Genomic DNA, 18,730 nt, shown 5'->3' with positions numbered 1-18,730 from the left:
ATTATCCTGGCAGAGTTTGCTGCAACACCCATGGTAGTAGAGGCACTCTTCCAGACAGTCAGATACATTCACAAGATTAGTGCCATGGCCCCCTCAAAACTACGGATGCTCGCCCTATAGTTCTCCCAGCAGCTAGCAGCAGATGGACACAAGTCATGGTATAGCCGAGTATGCACCTGGTTTACGAGGCAGGGACTCAGGATGGATTGCCTCCCCCCACTCCAGTATGACCCGGACTCCCCATTCATCACGCTCTCTCAGGATGACAGAAACCGGGTGATCAGATATGATTTATTGGGACTATACACACAGGATACCTGAATCACAACACATGAGCCACTCTCACACAAATGGCAGTACTATATGGATACTTTCATGAGGTTTACAGAGGATGGTTTCATACTGAGGCCCAGATATCTTGACATATACATGTCACATGCCATGCGGATTGCAGTGGGCCAGATGCCAGTTGCGAGTGTCATCGCACTGCCTAACGATAGAGACAAGGAGAGCCATGCAGATACCTGGTGAGGAGAGGATATGCACTATGTGCCGGCAAGAGGTCGAGTCAGAGGAGCAATTCATATCCATGTGCATTGTATATTATGAGATTCAAAGGGAGGTTCTACCTTCTCTTCAAAGAGGGATTTGGACCCTTATCGAGGATCATGGATTACCTAGATCAACGGTGCCTAGGCCTCTTCCTACTAGAGCTTCAACGCCACAGAGACTCACTGATTAGGGAGTCGAGACCCCATGGGAGACATCCACCCTGGCCCCAGTAGACCATCACTCAGTTCTTCCAACCACAAGAGGACGCCCCACCAACCATGGATTACATACCCACAACGTCATCGAGCCACACATTCTCGAGTGCCCGACCCCCCACCAGACCCCACTCTGGTGTGCCGGGACACGGCACTACAGTGAGCCCGACATCCCGGACTCCCTGCACCTCACTAGCAAGCCCCCTCCCCCTACCGGGGGGTTAGCTCCATAGGTTGTATGATGATGGTGACATTCTCAGCTCATAGTTCTAGTTTTTTGTTTTCTTTTGTACCATGATGAGATTACATGGACACTATTGTATCACTTTTGGTCTCATAGGCCCACTGGATCTTTTGAAGACGATTAATATAACTTTCTTTCTTTCTCCTCCCTCTCTCTCTCTCTTTAAATGGGGGGGGGGGGGGGCGGGGGGGGGGATAGGGGACAGATAGATGGATTCATATAATCTTTTGTTACTTACACTTAATTACCTCTATCAATCTTGTATCCATGGATGTGAAAGCAGAGTAACTTTTTCTCATGACTGAGTCTCCTTTCTGCTTTTCATCATAACTTTCCATACTGGCTGGAAAAAAACATCATATAGCTCAATGATTATACACATACAGTCGTAGAAAACCTCATTGCTGATTTAGGCCAAAAAAATTCACCCTACCTATTGAATATCCAGGTAATCCTAAAGTGCTGCTTGCAGCTTGTTCATGAGACACTAAGCCACATACTACAACGGAGTCATCGTTCTCTGTAGATAAGTTGAGCATCTCCTCAACAGCTTCCTCAGAGGTATCATTATCCAAGTTTCTGTGAAAATTTCCAAGTTTGATCAACAAAAATATAGCTATTGCTAATTTTGTGAGTTGTGTTCCCCTACTGCTTTCTAACCACAACCAGAGATTTCTCCTTTTTCTTTCTAAGTGCAATCCCAGAATTGAAAATTTTATGAATAAAAGACTCACATCACTGTAAAGAAGCCAATCAGAAAACCCTTCTGAATATTTTTGAGGAAAAAACAAATTCTCCTAAAAAGCAGGCTGTCAAACAATCTTGCCTCTGTTCACAAACAGTGGTCCTTTTAGACTCCTCTTTCAATATGCCATCAACCATTTTCTCTTTGATTAGTCAGTAGGTATTATCCTTCTGATCTTCCCAAGAAACTTGCAATACATCTCTGCCCTTTCTGACTGACGCGATCGTGAACACTATGAAGGCTTTATTCAGAAGACAATGCCAGGACAGTGATGCTCTCTATTGAAGGTCTTTGATGTCGAATACAGGACAGTCATGTGAACTAAAGAGACTGCCTACATACTACCATCAATGCTATGTAGATTGTCATGAGAGTCCGCTCACATTGTGTGAATAACAAACATGGACCCTCACAGCATCTGCCACCTATATGTGATATGGGAGACCAGAGCAAGAAGTGCTATATGGGAGAAGTGCCAAATTGTCCGATGAGGATTGGCAGGGAGTTGAGACGCCCTAGGTCATGATGTTCTTCCATATGATCCACAGCAAACCACCAGTCTTTGCTGCAGCCCAGATGGTCCTGGATGCACTCTTCCAAACAGTCACATACCTCCGTCACATTAGTCACATCGATCCCCAAAAGTACCTCAGGCCTGCCCTGAAGTCCTTGAGACAGCTAGCAGTTGAGGGCCACCCTGGAGTATGGTATGCCCGAGTTTCCACTTGGTTCTCAGCATATGGGCTCCACACAAACCGCCTTCCACCCCTTCAGTACAGTTTGGACTCCCCTTTTCTCCAGCTCTCTCATGAGGACACCAACCAGGTTACCCGGTTAGATCTTCTCAACCTCTACACCCACTACACATGGATCACACCTTCAAAGCTCCCACTGAAGATGCACCTTCTACATACATCACTTCCTCATGCTCACTGAGGATGGATTCATCCAGCAGCGGGGCTTCCTAACTGTTCACTTGTCCCCTGCCATGTGGACTGCGATTGGCCAGATACAGGTTTCATCCCACCGCCTCAGTGTGGAGAGCTGAGCACGTCTTCAAAGCTGGGGCACTCATACAGAGACCCCGGGACTAGCGGATCTGCCGATTATGCGCCACAGAGATCGAGACAGAGGAGCATTACATATGTTGTTGCCCAATATACTATGAGATCCGCGGGAGGGTTCATTGTCTGTTCCATGAGGGATTTGACCACTTTCCAAGATCATTGACATCCCGAACCAGCGTCAAGCGTTGCCTAGGGCTCTTCCTGCTCGAGCTTCACAGACACAGGGACACTTTCTTGAGAGAGCTTCAGTCCTAGCTACCCCGACCCCTCCCTCACTAGCCAACCATCACTAGATTGACTAATGACTAACCTTGGCCACCCTTTATAGGCTATTGGCCAGTCATCGGGCGTCCACACTTGGGCGCCCGCCCGTTAGTCTATCCCTAACTCAGCTCGTCAATCTGCCTGCCTAGCTCCAAGCTTCCCCAAACCTCAAAGCTAGTCTTGTGTGCGTCTAGCACACGGTAGATACACACTATGCACATGACATACTCCCCTCCTGAGCTCACTAAAAAGCTAGGGTAATCTCTCTGAAGAGTAGTCAATGTCTCCCATGTAGCGTCCTCCTCAACACGATCCTTCCACTTGATCTTGTATTCCGTGATAAAGCGTATTACGCAATCTTCTTTCACGAAATCCAAGAATCTTTTCAAGTTCGTGTGGAACACATGTCATGTCCTCGACATCTATGATTTCTTGAGGAGTAACTAACTGGTTTGTTCCACCTAGTACTTCCTTAAGTCTACTGACATGAAATACAGGATGAACTTTCACATGAGAAGGCAAATCCAGCTCATATGCAGCTGAACCAATCCGTCGTGTAATACGAAATGGTCGCAGTATCTAGGGGATAATTTCGGAGATCGACCTGTCCGGAAAGTCTCGGAATCTTTCGGAACTAGCAAATACACCATCGTTCCTTCAGAGAACTCTCTGGGTGAACGATGTCTATCAGAATAAAATCTGTCTCGGTCTTGTGCACTTCTAATAGATTCCTTCACAACTTGTAACATTTCTTGCATATCTTGCAAAAAATTACGTGCTGCATCATGCTGAAGTCTTGAGAATCCTATTGTAACAGGTGATCTAGGTTGAAAACCATACATAAGCATGAAAGGACTAAAACCTGTACTCGTATGCTTAGTACTGTTATAACCAAATTCTATCATAGGAAGATAATTCTCCCATGAACCTTGTCTTTTGGATACATATGCCCGAAGCATATCCTCCAAAATCTGATTCACTCTTTCAGTCTGGCCATCAGATTGAGGATGATTTGAGGAACTCAAATTCAAAGTTGTTTCCAACTTCTCAAAAACAAGTTTCCAAAAATCACTCGTAAACTTAGAGGCCCTATCACTAACTATGTCTTGCGGTAACCCGTACAGTCTAAACAATTGCTCGATAAACTGCCGTGCTAATTGCGTAGCTGTAATAGTCTTTCGGGTCGCTAAAAATCTAGCCATTTTTGTCAAGCGATCTACCACAATCCAAATAGAATCCTGGCCTTGATGTGTTCTTGGCAATCCGGTAATAAAATCCATGGAAATACTTTCCCATTTATTACCTGGGATTTGCAAAGGATGTAACAACCCAACCTGTCTAAAGAGTTCAACTTTATTTGCCTGACAAATTTGACACTTGAGAACATAATCTTCTACATACCCTTTCATCTTTGGCCAATAAAAAGTGTGTTTCACTAATGATAGCGTCCTCTGTACCCAAGGGTGTCCAGCAGAAGGAGCGTCGTGACACTCCTTAGACGTAATGTCCGGGATCTGTGGTACACAAATTTTGTCATTACGGAATAGTAAAGCATTCCAAATCATCCACTGGCCTCCTACAGCTTGAATGGTAGGCTGTTCAGTCGTCAAGTCTTGGTCAATCAATGAGCTCCTGTCCTGGATCTTTTGCCAAAATGGACCAAAATAACTATCAATCCTGCAAAGCCCTCTCAATGAATGAAATAAGTCAGTAGAAATCTTGATGAACGACAAAGTATTCACCTCTCTAATTCGACTAAGCGCATCTGCAACACTATTCATGGACCCTTTCCGATAACGGATCTCAAAATCAAAATCTTGCATTAACTCCGCCCAACGAGCATTCCTTCCTCTCAAATCATCCGCATCACACACATACTTGATTGACTGATGATCACAAACTTGGAGCCGTATTAATAATGTCTCCAAACCTTGAGAGCATGAATCACAGCATAAAGCTCCTTCTCAAGGGTTGGCCAACGAGATTGAGTGTCGTCTAGCTTTTTACTTTCAAAAGCAACCGGTCTACCATCTTGAAATAGAGTAGCCCCGATGACATAGTCACTGGCATCAGTTTCAAGAACATAAGGCCGACTAGGATCGGGTAATGCTAAGATAGGTGCTTCCTTGACTTTATCTTTCAAAAGTCTGAAGGCCATATCCAAATCGTTATTCCAAGTGATAGGCTGATTTGACTCACGCCCACGACCTTTCAATAAGTCGGTCATCGGTAGTGTGAGCTGAGAGTACTCCCGCACAAATTTTCGAAGAAAAACAACAAAACCGAGAAAAGAACGAAGTTGTTTCATTATTCGCGGTATAGGCCAGTCCAGAACCTTCTGAACTTGGTGATAGTCAATGCTCAATCCATCTCTAGTGATCTTGTGTCCCAAGTAAATGATTTCTGTCATAAAGAACTCACATTTACTTAATTTAGCATATAGTCGATTCTGTCTTAAAATAGATAAGACAATCGTGAGGTGTCTAACATGATCCTCAAGAGTATGACTATATATCAAAATATCATCCAAGAACACCACCACAAATTTTTCCAAATGTTCACGAAAAAGATCGTTCATCCTTTGCTGGAAAGTGGCTGAAGCATTGAAACTCGTAATGGCCATACCTAGTCCGAAAGGCGGTTCTTTCGACATGCCTTTCATGAATACGTATCTGGTGATAGCGAGTACGTAAATCTATCTTCATGAAATATTTCGCTCCTGTTAACCGGTCAATCAGGTGTCACGTGCACACCAGTCAGGTGTACAGTGACATGGCATCATTATGGCATCATTAGCATCACATATTCATCAGGTATTTTTACCAGCATTTATTCAGGCATTTTTATGCATTTATGGGGCAGCCAACTACCATTTATGGTATTTTATGAGTATTTTATGGGGATATGAACGGGCCGACTGCATTAGTGCTGGCCGACCAGCCCTCTCAGACACATATATATAGGCGCCTCTCCATTCAGCTTTAGGCACCTCATCATAGCAGCATTCAGCCATCAGGAGGCTCATCAGAGTGAAGCGCATCATCCTTTGGATCATCTGGCGTTTCAGCATATCAGCCTCAGCAGCATATTCAGCAAACGCAGCCTCCTCTGGAGCATCATGCGTTTCAGCCACCATCATCAGCATCAGATAAGTTAACGCATCACTCTCAGCAGCATCTTCAGTTAACGCATCATCTCAGCAGCATCATTCAGTAAACGCATCTTCATCAGCATTCGTCCTCAGCAAACGCAGCCCCATTCAGTTCAGTCCAGCCCATCAGTGCTGCGTTTCATCCTCAGGACAGCATTCAGCAGTTCATCCCGCATATGCAGCATATAGGCAGCAAATTCAGCAGTACAGATCCATCTGGATCTCATTGTAACCACATTCATTCATTTAATATAGCTGCACTGCATTGACACAAACTTGTCTATCTCTTGTATATCTGTTTGTCCCTTAAACATCATTAAGTGCAGTTAAGTGTAGACTAAGGTTGTGATTACTACGGTCTTCATCCCTCGCATGTTACATTGGTATCAGAGCGTTACAGGGTAACCAGCCTTAGAGCATGTTCATTCCAGCAGTCATTCAGTCAGTCATCCTTTTTATCGCTTCCGCACAGTTAAACCCAGTTCTGAAAATTTTGCAAGCCACCCTTAGGGATTTTCCCTTAGGTCTGCATCAGTAACCCATCCATCTGCATTCTTGCACAGCATATAGGGTTGCACATGGCTTGCATAGTCATCATCATAGCAGTCATCTTAGCAGTCAGTCCTGCATACATGTTACCCATGAACTCTCAGGGAAGAATGACATCCATCATCAAAGGAGCACATAAGTTTTGGCTTCAACTGGCAGCAGGGGGTTTCTCTTCCACAGAAGACGGAAGTTTGCTCCAACATTCGCCTCAGGAGGTTCAGAGCTTCAGGTACGACGGAGATGGTAGGTGAAAGGTTTCCAGGAACAGGTCAGGGGTGACTCAGGTATTCGCCATTCAGTTCCCGCAGTACATAGAGTCTTGGCTCAAGGATTTCACTCCTGTAGACGGCCTCAGTCCCAGCAGAAGACAGAAGGGGGCAGTGGTTCGGAGGAGAAGGATCGCATACGAGTCGAAGGTTGCCAGGTATCCACCCAGCAACAGTTTAGCAGCGGGGAATGTCACGTGCACACCAGTCAGGTGTACAGTGACATGGCATCATTATGGCATCATTAGCATCACATATTCATCAGGTATTTTTACCAGCATTTATTCAGGCATTTTTATGCATTTATGGGGCAGCCAACTACCATTTATGGTATTTTATGAGTATTTTATGGGGATATGAACGGGCCGACTGCATTAGTGCTGGCCGACCAGCCCTCTCAGACACATATATATAGGCGCCTCTCCATTCAGCTTTAGGCACCTCATCATAGCAGCATTCAGCCATCAGGAGGCTCATCAGAGTGAAGCGCATCATCCTTTGGATCATCTGGCGTTTCAGCATATCAGCCTCAGCAGCATATTCAGCAAACGCAGCCTCCTCTGGAGCATCATGCGTTTCAGCCACCATCATCAGCATCAGATAAGTTAACGCATCACTCTCAGCAGCATCTTCAGTTAACGCATCATCTCAGCAGCATCATTCAGTAAACGCATCTTCATCAGCATTCGTCCTCAGCAAACGCAGCCCCATTCAGTTCAGTCCAGCCCATCAGTGCTGCGTTTCATCCTCAGGACAGCATTCAGCAGTTCATCCCGCATATGCAGCATATAGGCAGCAAATTCAGCAGTACAGATCCATCTGGATCTCATTGTAACCACATTCATTCATTTAATATAGCTGCACTGCATTGACACAAACTTGTCTATCTCTTGTATATCTGTTTGTCCCTTAAACATCATTAAGTGCAGTTAAGTGTAGACTAAGGTTGTGATTACTACGGTCTTCATCCCTCGCATGTTACATCAGGTCATCTCATCTAGGGAGAGAATAACGGTTCTTAATTGTCAGCTTGTTCAATCTCTTGTAATCTATACACATTCTACAGGTGTTGTCCTTCTTTCTCCTAAGCAACACAGGTGCATCCCAAGGTGATTTACTTGGACGAATCTGGCCCATCCTCAAATAATCTTCGAGTTATTTAGCCAACTCATCTTCCTCAGCTTGGCTCATCCTGTAAGGTGGAATACTGACAGGATGGGCACCAAGGATCAAGTCAATACGATAATCTACTACCATTTCAGGTGGTAAACCCGATGGCAGTTCCTTAGGAAATACATCTTGAAACGAATCAAGTATCTTCTGTAATTCTTTGCTTTCAAACACACTTAATTCATTGACATCCATGGAAGGTATGAGAAATGAAGAAAGTGGAATCAATACACAATGGAAAGCGGTATACAAAGAAGAATCCATTATATTTCCAAAATCAACTGTATTTACAAGAGGTCCCTGAGAGGAATGTATACAATCACCTAAATTACTATACTGGGTGTTCCTATGCTGAAAAGAAAAAATATGACTAGACCAATCTATTTGGACTTGAAGAGTCTTAAACCACGCAATCCCTAATAACAAGTCTACATTTTCTAGGTGCATAACATAGCATTCCAGAGTATCTTTGTAGTCCTGAATCTGGATTGGAAGCATCTCCATCTTTCGATCCCATACTTGCCTTCCCGCAGGTAGGCGTAACTCATAAGTATGATCGCTAGGTGTCGTATCAAGACTCAATTTCTGCACAAGTTTGTAGTTAACAAAGTTGTGTGAGCTGCCAGGGTCTAGAAGAATGTGAATTCTATGGCCATTCACTTCTCCATGAACTCGGAGAAGATCATGCAAGCCAAAAACTTTAGAGTTGAACAAACAATCAGAACATGTACTAGGGCAAGAAAGTACAATAACTGACGTACCTGTCAAAGACAACCGGTTAGCTGCCTTTGGCTTGGGTCTTGCGTTGGTCTTTGCACCCTTTTGCTTCGGGCACTCGTTACGCATGTGTCCTTTTTCTTCGTAGATAAAACAACGTCCCTCCTTCTTGAGCTTTAAAGCCTTAAGGAGTCGTTTCTTCTTCGCTGGTGTCGAACTTGAATTCTTCGAAGGTTGGTCCGAAGACTTTCCTTCAACCGTGTCAGCCAACAGGTGCGGAGAACTTTCTTTTGTTCTTGTTCCCCTGCTCGGTAACGGGTTTAGACTTGGAAGAGACCATTGTATGATCATAGATAAGAGCTGAATGAATGGCTTCATCCAATGTTTTGCATTTGTTATTTTTAACTTGTAAACAGTATGCGTCTGATAAACCAGCTACGAAGAACCCCAAAAGAGTAGTGGGATCCATCTTTGTAACTTTCATCTGCAAGTCCCTAAACTTCTGGAGGTAGACCTCATAAGTGAGGTGCTGCGAGGTCATGGTCAAAGCGGTAAACCGGGCAACATCATAATCATCCTCTTTCTTGAGGAATTCCTTCTTGAAGACGTCTTCAAATTGTGCCCAAGTCGTTGGCTTAGGGTTGAGTTCCTTCCACCAAAGCAAAGCTTTGCCTGAGAGGAAACCTGCTACTAACTGGATCTTTTTTCCATCATCATATGGATGAAACTGAAAATGGACCTGCCTTTTATGTAGTTAAGTGTCCACGATCTCCTTAGTACACTGCCTTTGCTCGCCCCCGAACGGTTCCGGAGTAATATTCGGGCCTAAAGCAGAGGCCAAGGTATCCATACCCGAAAGAGTAGAGAGAGTAGTGGTCAAGAGAGAGAGGGAATTCTGCAAAGCTTGCATCTGGGCGGTGATTTATGCCTGACGTTCCGAAGAAGAAGCTTCGAGAGCTACTTTGAACTCTTGGAAATCAGATTTGGACACATAATCGTCAAAAAGATCGGCATCGGTATCTTCCGTAGTCGGCAAGCCTTCGCGTTTGACGAGGGGTTCCAACTCCGATTCTTGGGTCGACATCTTGAAGAGGGCAAGCGGAGAGAAAATTCGATCTTTCACAAGAAAAGTACGAGTGAACTTAAGAGCTTGAGAGCTTGAAAACTTGAGAGATGTGTGGCAAGAAGCCCACTTAAGGGGTTTATATAACCTTCCCCAAAAGCAACTTGAGCTTTTGCTTTTGTGTTTATATATATATATATATATATATATATATATATATATATATATATATATATATATATATATATATATATATTCTGGTTTCTTTTTAAAAAAACACACCTTTAAACCTTAGAGGGGTCTTTAAACTCTTAAAAAAAAGTTTAATCTTTAAAAAAAAAACGAAAGCACTTAAATCAGCGAATGCTTTTTCTGGTTTTTTTTTCTCCCCCCTCCTTGATTTAGCACTGTCGGCTGTATGCTGCCGTCGCCACCTTACTGTTGTCGCCTGCTTTTCTACCAGCGCCACTTCGCTCAGTGGCCTGCACCGGCGTGCGCCAGCCTACGCCTGGGCTTGGCCGCCTGCGTAGGCTTGGCCACCTAGCTGCGTAGGCCTAGGCACCCGCCAGCCTGGCCGCCTGCGTAGGCCTGGGCGCCTGCCTAGTAGGCCTGGCCGCCTGCGTGGGCCTGGCTGCCTACACGCCTCTGCCTACAAGGCCCACGACCAGCACGAACATCCGACCACGCTTAGTCCATTCCTCGCTCTCTCTCTCGCGCGTTCAACCAAAAGCGAACATGCTTTTTTTTTTGTTTTCTCTCACGACTCGTTCATGCGATTGCACAAACATCTTTAGCCTTCTTCTTGCAAAGCAAAACAACCCTACCATCTACCTACATTCTCACCACGGTTTTCTTTGATGAAAAAGCAACATACTATCTGAAAAAAACAGCAGCATGCATAAACAAAACAGCAAGCTTCTTGAACACATACCTTACTTCGACCTCATCTTCTCTACCTACCGACTTGCTCGTTCACGAGGCATGCTTTGATACCACTGTCAAATCCCCACCGGATCTCCTCGTGGAACGCTCCTGGTACGAGACTCGAAACCTGCAAACAAACAAACAACAAGGGGATGCAGGCCTGACGCACCTCCCAACCATGACAGTCGTGGGCAAGCCCACAGTCTTGGCTGTTCCCACCGAGCCACAAGCTGAGCTAACTAGGTTGACGTACCGACCAATCTCCACCTCGCGACATCCCATACCGCCACGAAGCTACCCTCGCGGGCCTCGAGATTGCTGCCGGCCTCGGCTGCGTAAAGCTGGTGCACGTCTGCACTAGATCCAGGCTCCATACCATAGAGCTCTCACAAATCACACGAGACTCTATATGACTAATGACTAACCTTGGCCACCCTTTTATAGGCTCTTGGCCGGTCATCGGGTATCCACACTTGGGTGCCCGCCCGTTAGTCTATTCCTAACTCAGCTCGTCAATCTGCCTGCCTAGCTCCAAGCTTCCCCAAACCTCGAAGCTAGTCTTGTGTGCGTGTAGCACACGGTAGATACACACTGTGCACGTGACACATTGGGTCTTTAGTAGACGCTTAATATTTCTTTCTTGACACACACACGTGCGCGCGCGTACGCACATACACAAAGAAAGAAAGAAAGTTATATTTACATCTTCAAAAGACCTAAGGGTCTAAGAGACAAAAATGATGTGTACATAGTGTCCATGAAATCTCACCATGGATGAAATAAGAAAAAGCAACAATAAACTAAAATTGAAAACTGAAAGTGCAAGGTAAGAGTCTAAGACATGAGACTCTGAGACTCTGAGGTTATACAAGATGAAAAATCTAGATCCTACTATGCCAGGTATAGGATACAATAAGTGATGGGATATGGGAGAGCTGAATAAAAACAGTCAATCAACCATGTATGTCAGGCAAGGGCTTATCCAAGATGTCCATCATGGGTGATACAAGAAGGCTGGAGATGTCGATAGTCCGCTGTGAGGATGAGGCTGCTCAATGGTGGGCAAGAATTCTCCTAAATCCGGCGTTGATGAGTTGGGGGTGGTTGGGGTGCGACAGGTCAGTTTAGAGTCACAACTACCACCTGTCTACAACCCACAAATGAGGTCAGAATACAAATTGGCACGCATGGTTCACAAGAGGATGTCCCCTACCCGTAAAATAGACACAGATCCTGCAGGCATTATGTAACTCGTAGCGCCCGGGGGACTAGGCCCTTTGACACACTTGTTGATACCATCAATGCATATTAAAACATTTAAACATGGCCACAACCTTAACACATATCCATAATCACTTTGCATAAAACATAAAAGCTAGACAAAACATCCACAAATGCTGAAAATGGAGATTGCATATGTAACACCGCATAGAGGCTGGAATGGGCCGAACCCCCTGCCCCTCCCCCCCCTTGGAGTATTTTATTACCCAAGGAGAATAATATCATGTACAAGCTTTGAGGGCCTTACTCTCCCCACGAGAGATGCCGGATTATCCATATACAAATGCCATAACACAGCCCAACACGAAGCTACCAAGCCGGAACATAGGCTGTAGAAATGCCGAACCAACAATATAATCCATATACCTCCGTGTGGGTACTTATTCTTCCCCAAAAACCACGGGTCTTCATGCAATAGAGTTGCTACAGCAAGTACAACTCTCCATTCAGCCGGTACAACAAGTACAATGGTTGGTACAGCCAGTACAGTGGTTGGTACAGCCGGCACAGTGGCTGGTACAGCCAGCATAGTGGCTGGTATAGCAAGTACAATGGCTGGTACAACAAGTATAGCGGCTGGTACAACAAGTACAATGGCTAGTACAGCTAGTATAGTGGCTGGTACAAATAAGTACAACAAGTACAAGGATTGGTACAACCAATACAGTGGCTGGTACAACAGGTACAAGGACTGGTACAACAAGTACAATGGCTAGAAATCATAATAAATGATTAAATACCCTTGTCTTCAGTATTTCTTCACGATCGAAGCCTCCAAAACAGTCCTCAACAGCCGGTATTCTTCATGGGCAACCTTCAAGAGAGAGAGTAGCCATCATTAGGGCAGCCTGTAACAGTGATAGAGGCTAGTGTGCAGCAAGAGAGCCTCTCTTAATGAAGAGGGAGGGCTCCAATTTATAGATTTGGGCCTCCCATGAGCTAAAATGGCAAGAGAAGGCTACAATGACAAGTGGAGAGCCACACAATAGCTAAAGTGAGGAGTGTGAGGCCAGTTGTCTCACTTTGATCCACTTTCTAAAAAGTGTCACGCCACTTGTCTCACTTTGGTCCACTTTCTTGCCCAATCTAAGAGATGGGTCCTTCCATAAGCTTTATCTCTAAAAATATCCCAACTGGTAGACATTCTATCATAGACACTTTGCCAACTCTTGGTATCTACTCAATTCGGGATGTAACAACGCGAACAGAATTTCCATCGAAGTCGGGCCAAAAATAGCAACTCTCCTAAGTTTTAGGAGTGTGGTCCTTTGTATTCCAGGATAATCCCCCATTCCCAAAGCTTGTACTTTCCAAATATTTAGACATCCTCGAGTCCACCATACCCCTTTCATACTGGCAAATGTCCAAGCTGGTGACACATTAAAACATTTCATGCAAAAACAGTTTCAGACATGCAGATATGCCATGCATAAGAATGTGTTGGACAATCTCCCTTTCACTTAGCTTGTAGCTCGCGGTCAATCCGGGCATAGACATTATGTCCCCATGCCAACTGGAATACCATAATCTAGATATGAGCGGGGATCAAAATCCCTAGCCTCTCATATTCAACCTATTGGCCCTTGGTGTAGACATTAGTCCCCTACCATGAGGTGCCATTCCACATGACCCTTGGCATAGACATAGCCCCTTGCCATAGACATAGCCCCTACCATGAGGTGCCATTCCACATGACCCTTGGCATAGACATAGCCCCTTGCCATGAGGTGTCATGTCCGCGCTATGGAGCCAGTCCATAGGTTAGGAAGCCTAGAGAGAAAGAAAGATTTATTAAGCGTCTACTAAAGACCCAACCGGCCTATGAGACCAAAGTGATGCAATAATTTCCATGGCATATCTCATCATGGAATGGAAAATAAAACAAAAACAAAACATAGCTATCTCACATGGATGATACAAAACTGTCCATGGAAACTCATCATGGAATACCAGGAACATGGAACAATGCCCAACTAGTGACATCCCCCCGGCTTCTAAACAATTGACCTCAACTTGAAAGCTTCCAGGTATGCTTCCAAGAGTAGCGGATACTCCGGGAAGTATACCTCCTCCATCCATTTAGAATCCATGGGTGAATAATTCTTGACCTTGAAAAGGTGGCATCTATGAGATTTTCCACATGCAACTTGTGAAACACAATCCGCACTGGTTGTAACGCCTCTTCCAGGTCATCTACTTCATGTGGATCTTCCATAACCGGCTATTTAGACTCCGGTCCCACATATTTGCACAAGAGGCTTGCATGAAATGCATTGTGTATCCTCCGATGATTCGGCAAAGCCAACCGAAAATCCACTTCATTAATTAGGTAAATCCTACTGATGATGAATGGTGCACTGATGTAAAGCCAACGTGTCACATAGCACTCCAGTGCAAGGTGCATGTGACATTCCCTCCTGCTTAGCTTGGTAGCAAGTTCATCGCTTCCAAGTAGTCCGCCAGGAGCTGGAGTACTCGAGGAAGAACTCTTAGACGAGCCATGCTGCTTCATGGGTACCTTGGTCTTGAAACTTCGTGTAGAATTGTCTATCTTTGACCGGATCCATGCTTCCACCTGTGGAGGAGAATCTGTTCAGGCTCAATTACGTCGGCTTCGTCTACTAGGTCTCATCTGTAATATCTTGCAAAGTTGGACCAATGTAGGGCTTCAACCAAGAACATGGAAAACATTATGCATAGTCGAACTATCGAGAAGCTTAAGCTTCATAGAGACATCATTGATCTTTTGAATGATAGAAAAGGGTCCGAAGCTATGAAAGGATAATTTTGGACAATGTTTGCCCACTTGCTTCAGTCTTTGCTTCATAATCCAAAGATATATATATATAGACCTAGATGAATCCAGGAACATGCCCAAATTCACCTTTTAGAAACGTGCATGTTATATACTCATGGTAGTCAATCCACATATCAACTCCATTATGCATAGTATGGACTAGATACCCAATCCCCTTCTTTAAAGTTGACATCTCTTCTTGATTTGTTGGCTTGCCTGGTGTATGCTTCATGTGCTTTGGCGAGGCGCTCTATGACAAACTCAATGATCTCTGAAAATGTTTATGTGGTCTTGTTGGCCTCCAAGGAAGGTGATACCATTCTTGTCAAAAGTGACGAGAAACGACGACTAGCCGTCAGTTTGCGGATGGAATGCCATGGACAAATGCAACTTGGTCCCAAAGTTATCAAACAATGCCCTCCAAAATTTGAAGTAAACTTGGGATCCCGGGCTGATGTTATTGTCCTTGGCAAACCTACAATGGAGTACCAATAGCGGATGAACAGGTGAGTGATGTCTTCAACTGTGGCCGTTTGCTTGCATGGGATCAACATGCAAAATTTACTACATCGATCCACAATGGTGATGCACTATGTGTTCCGAGATCCAAATGCAGCGGGAAGAGGGCCTACAAAGTCCATACTAATATCTTGAAAAGGATCGTCTGAAACTAGCAAAGGTTGAAGTAACCCTGCCTGTTTCGTATAAGGTTCCTTCACTTTCTGGCATATTTGACATGCTTGGACATATTGATAGACATTCTATCTCATCTTTGGCCAATAAAATGATTGCTCAAGTTTATCCAGTGTACTGTTGATACCACGATGCCCTCCAACGAGAGAATCGTGAGCATCATGGAGATGTGCCTATCGCTTTTCCCTGAGAATGCACAGCCGGCTCTTGTAAAATAACCAACCATCATGAATGGTATAGTGACCCGGTCCCAATCTAAATTGAGTCCCGAATGCACAGCCGGCTCTTGTAAAATAACCAACCATCATGAATGGTATAGTGACCCGGTCCCAATCTAAATTGAGTCCCGAATTCCAATGAATCCTCGTATTATGCCTTCATACTGTCAAGATCTTTTCGCTATATTTCAAGCACAATGGACTCCTGCAATTTTTGAATTGTGCCTTTTAGACTCAGAGCATCGACAACAAGGTTATGTGAGCCAAGGATTTATTCAATCATATACCTCCAAATTGTTGGAAGATTTGACTCCATCTGGCTTGTCTGTCACTCCATTAGGCACTAGGCATGGTTTGTAACCATTTTAGTGCCTGGTGATCTATCTTAACGGTGAACTCTCTCCCCTGAAAGAAGTGTTTCCAATGTTTAAGTGTTGTCATCACTCCCATTAACTCCTTGTCATACATAGAATAATTCTTTTTTGCATCATTTAATTTCCAGCTGTAGTAAGCCACTAGGCACCCTTCCTGCTGGAGGATAGCTTCTATGGCTAAATTGTTGGCATCGGTGATTACCTCAAAGGGATCATCCCATGAAGCCAATTTGAGAACCAGAGACTGAGAGGCCACTTTTTCATTGCATGAAATGCCTCGAGTGCTTTGCCTGTGAGACGGACACCTTTTGATGACGCGTCTTTACGCCCTTGAGCAGATTGGTGAGAGATACTACAAGGTCGGAAAATTTATCCATATGGGTAATGTATGCTTGGCAAAGACCCACAAAAGAGCGAACCTCTTGTGCATTCCTGGGAACATCCCATTCGAGAATTGCCCTTACCTTTTCAAGGTCTAGATTAATCCCATCAGAACTGATGACATATCCCAGATAATGGATTTCTTCTACTCCAAATTTGCTCTTTTTTGCATTAATGTAGAACGCATTCTCTCGTAAAAGTTGGAAGACCTTTTCGACATCCTACACATGCTGCTCTGCAATTGCAGGAAAAATGAGTATATCATCTAAAAAGATGAACGTGCACTTTCCTATGAGCTCCACAAATACCTGAGACATCATCTTGTTGAACGTCGCACAGATGCATTGGTGAGACCGAATGGCATCACCATAAACTCGTAATGGCCACATTTAGTCCTAAAGGCTGTTTTGGGAATGTCAACCGTAAAGATCCGAACTTGATGATAGCCACTTTTGAGATCTATCTTGGAAAAGAATTTTGCAGTGTTGAGTCACAAAAGGATATACTCAATCTTGGGCATTGGGAACCTATTCTTCACTATGAGCTTGTTAAGAGCCATGTAGTCCACACAGAATCGTGCGGACTTGTGTTTCTTCTGCACAAACAAGATAGGTGTAGCAAAGGGCAAGGATGACAGCCGGATAAATCTAGTGCGGAGTAGCTCGGAAAGATGGTGCTCCAATTTGCTCTCCAGTGCCTTAGAAAGGCGATAGGGAAACTTACAAGGTGGTTTTAACGACTGGGTGGGAGTTGCGGTGAAAGGTCATCCTTTAGCATGATGTCCTAAAACTATGCTAGCAGACCATCCAACTTTAGCGTTACTTGGGTTGCTGTGACTGAAGAGCAGATTGCTGGCTACGGACATAAATCAATGCACACTCAGCTCCTTTTCTGATAGCTCGTTGGGCTTGGATGTGTGAGATTAGGGGAATACCAGGTATTCTCCTATCCCCGCGAATTAGAACAGGCTCAGGAACACCATCAATAATCGTGAAAGTGTCCTGCCTCCAATTAGGAATGGGTGCATACTCCCTAAACCATTGAATGTCTAGAATCATATCACACCCCAAAAGAGGTGAGACAATGAAGTCTCGCTGAAATGTCACCTTTTGAACCATGAATGAGAATTGGTGAGCCTTACGAGAGATGTGTGTGCGAAGACCGGGTGTGAACCCATCTATGTCCAGATGATGGGGTACAAGAGTACAACTCATCTTTTTAGCCAATTGAGGAGAAATGGCATCCTCAGAGCTGCCCATATCCTAGAGAACGATGAATTGTTGTCCCATTTGTTGTGCCATAAGCACGAACGAGGGCTTTCCCTTGCTCCTCAACCTCGCCCTCCTGCTTATCGTCAAATACCACTGTGGGTACGGCATTTAAGGTGGACAAGAGTTGGATTGCATTTATGGCCGATGCGGGAGGTGTATTTGCAACTGTGGCGGTGGCCACTATAGAGGCAAAGGCTTTGGCGGCTTGCGCAACCTACCACTTGGTACAATCTTTCTTACCATGCCCCACGGTGTGGCAGAAGAAACATCTATTCTCCCCCTTATACCGTGTTTTCTCTTCTCGTTGGAGATATCCACCAATGATGCCCTCCTTGGCCTTTTCCTCATGTGTTTTCTTAGACGCGAAGGTTCTATCCTTCTTGCCTCCTGAAGTGCTCTGGGAATCTTTCATATTATCTTTGCTATTCTGAGCCCCCTTCCCCCCCTGAGATGATGATTGTTGCGTTGTGGATGATTGTGTTGGGGTTTGGAGCTAGTCTAGGGTTGCTTGGGCTTTATCTCCGTTCAACATCATTTCCTGATTCTGAGCAAGAGTGAGAGCCCTGTCATAAGACTCGCTCACAATTACGTATAGTAAACCTAATGTTCGTATCCAGACCTCCAATGAATTGTTTCAATTTATCCTCCTCGGATATACGTAATTGTTGTGCTAACGTGATTACTTTATTAGAGTAAGTTAGCACAAGTTACCCATTTTGGGAGAGTTTGTAAAACCCATCCTCAAGGTTGGTCATGTACTGTGGAGAGAGAAACCTTTTCTTTAGGTC

General features: G+C 44.6%; 1 protein-coding gene across 8 annotated transcripts in view; it reads right to left on the bottom strand.

Moving 5' to 3' along the window:
• The window catches only part of LOC147640337 (serine/threonine-protein kinase BLUS1-like), an 84,684-nt gene that overhangs the window by 23,980 nt on the left and 41,974 nt on the right, over positions 1 to 18,730 (bottom strand). For all 8 annotated transcript variants that reach the window (XR_015262826.1, XR_015262829.1, XR_015262825.1 and 5 more), the window contains exons 14-15: positions 1,445 to 1,590; positions 1,260 to 1,354 (exon numbers count right to left, since the gene is read on the bottom strand). Coding sequence is in view for 3 of the 8 variants with exons in the window: in XM_086779405.1 (XP_086635531.1) it covers positions 1,260 to 1,354; positions 1,445 to 1,590 (241 nt within the window). In the remaining 5 variants the exon portion in view is untranslated. The remainder of the gene's footprint in view (positions 1 to 1,259; positions 1,355 to 1,444; positions 1,591 to 18,730) is intronic.

Source organism: Cibotium barometz, chromosome 3 (genome assembly GCF_041138505.1).
Source record: "Cibotium barometz isolate CiBa-2024 chromosome 3, ASM4113850v1, whole genome shotgun sequence".
Taxonomy (NCBI): domain Eukaryota; kingdom Viridiplantae; phylum Streptophyta; class Polypodiopsida; order Cyatheales; family Cibotiaceae; genus Cibotium; species Cibotium barometz.
This window is presented reverse-complemented; position numbering and strand designations above follow the sequence as displayed.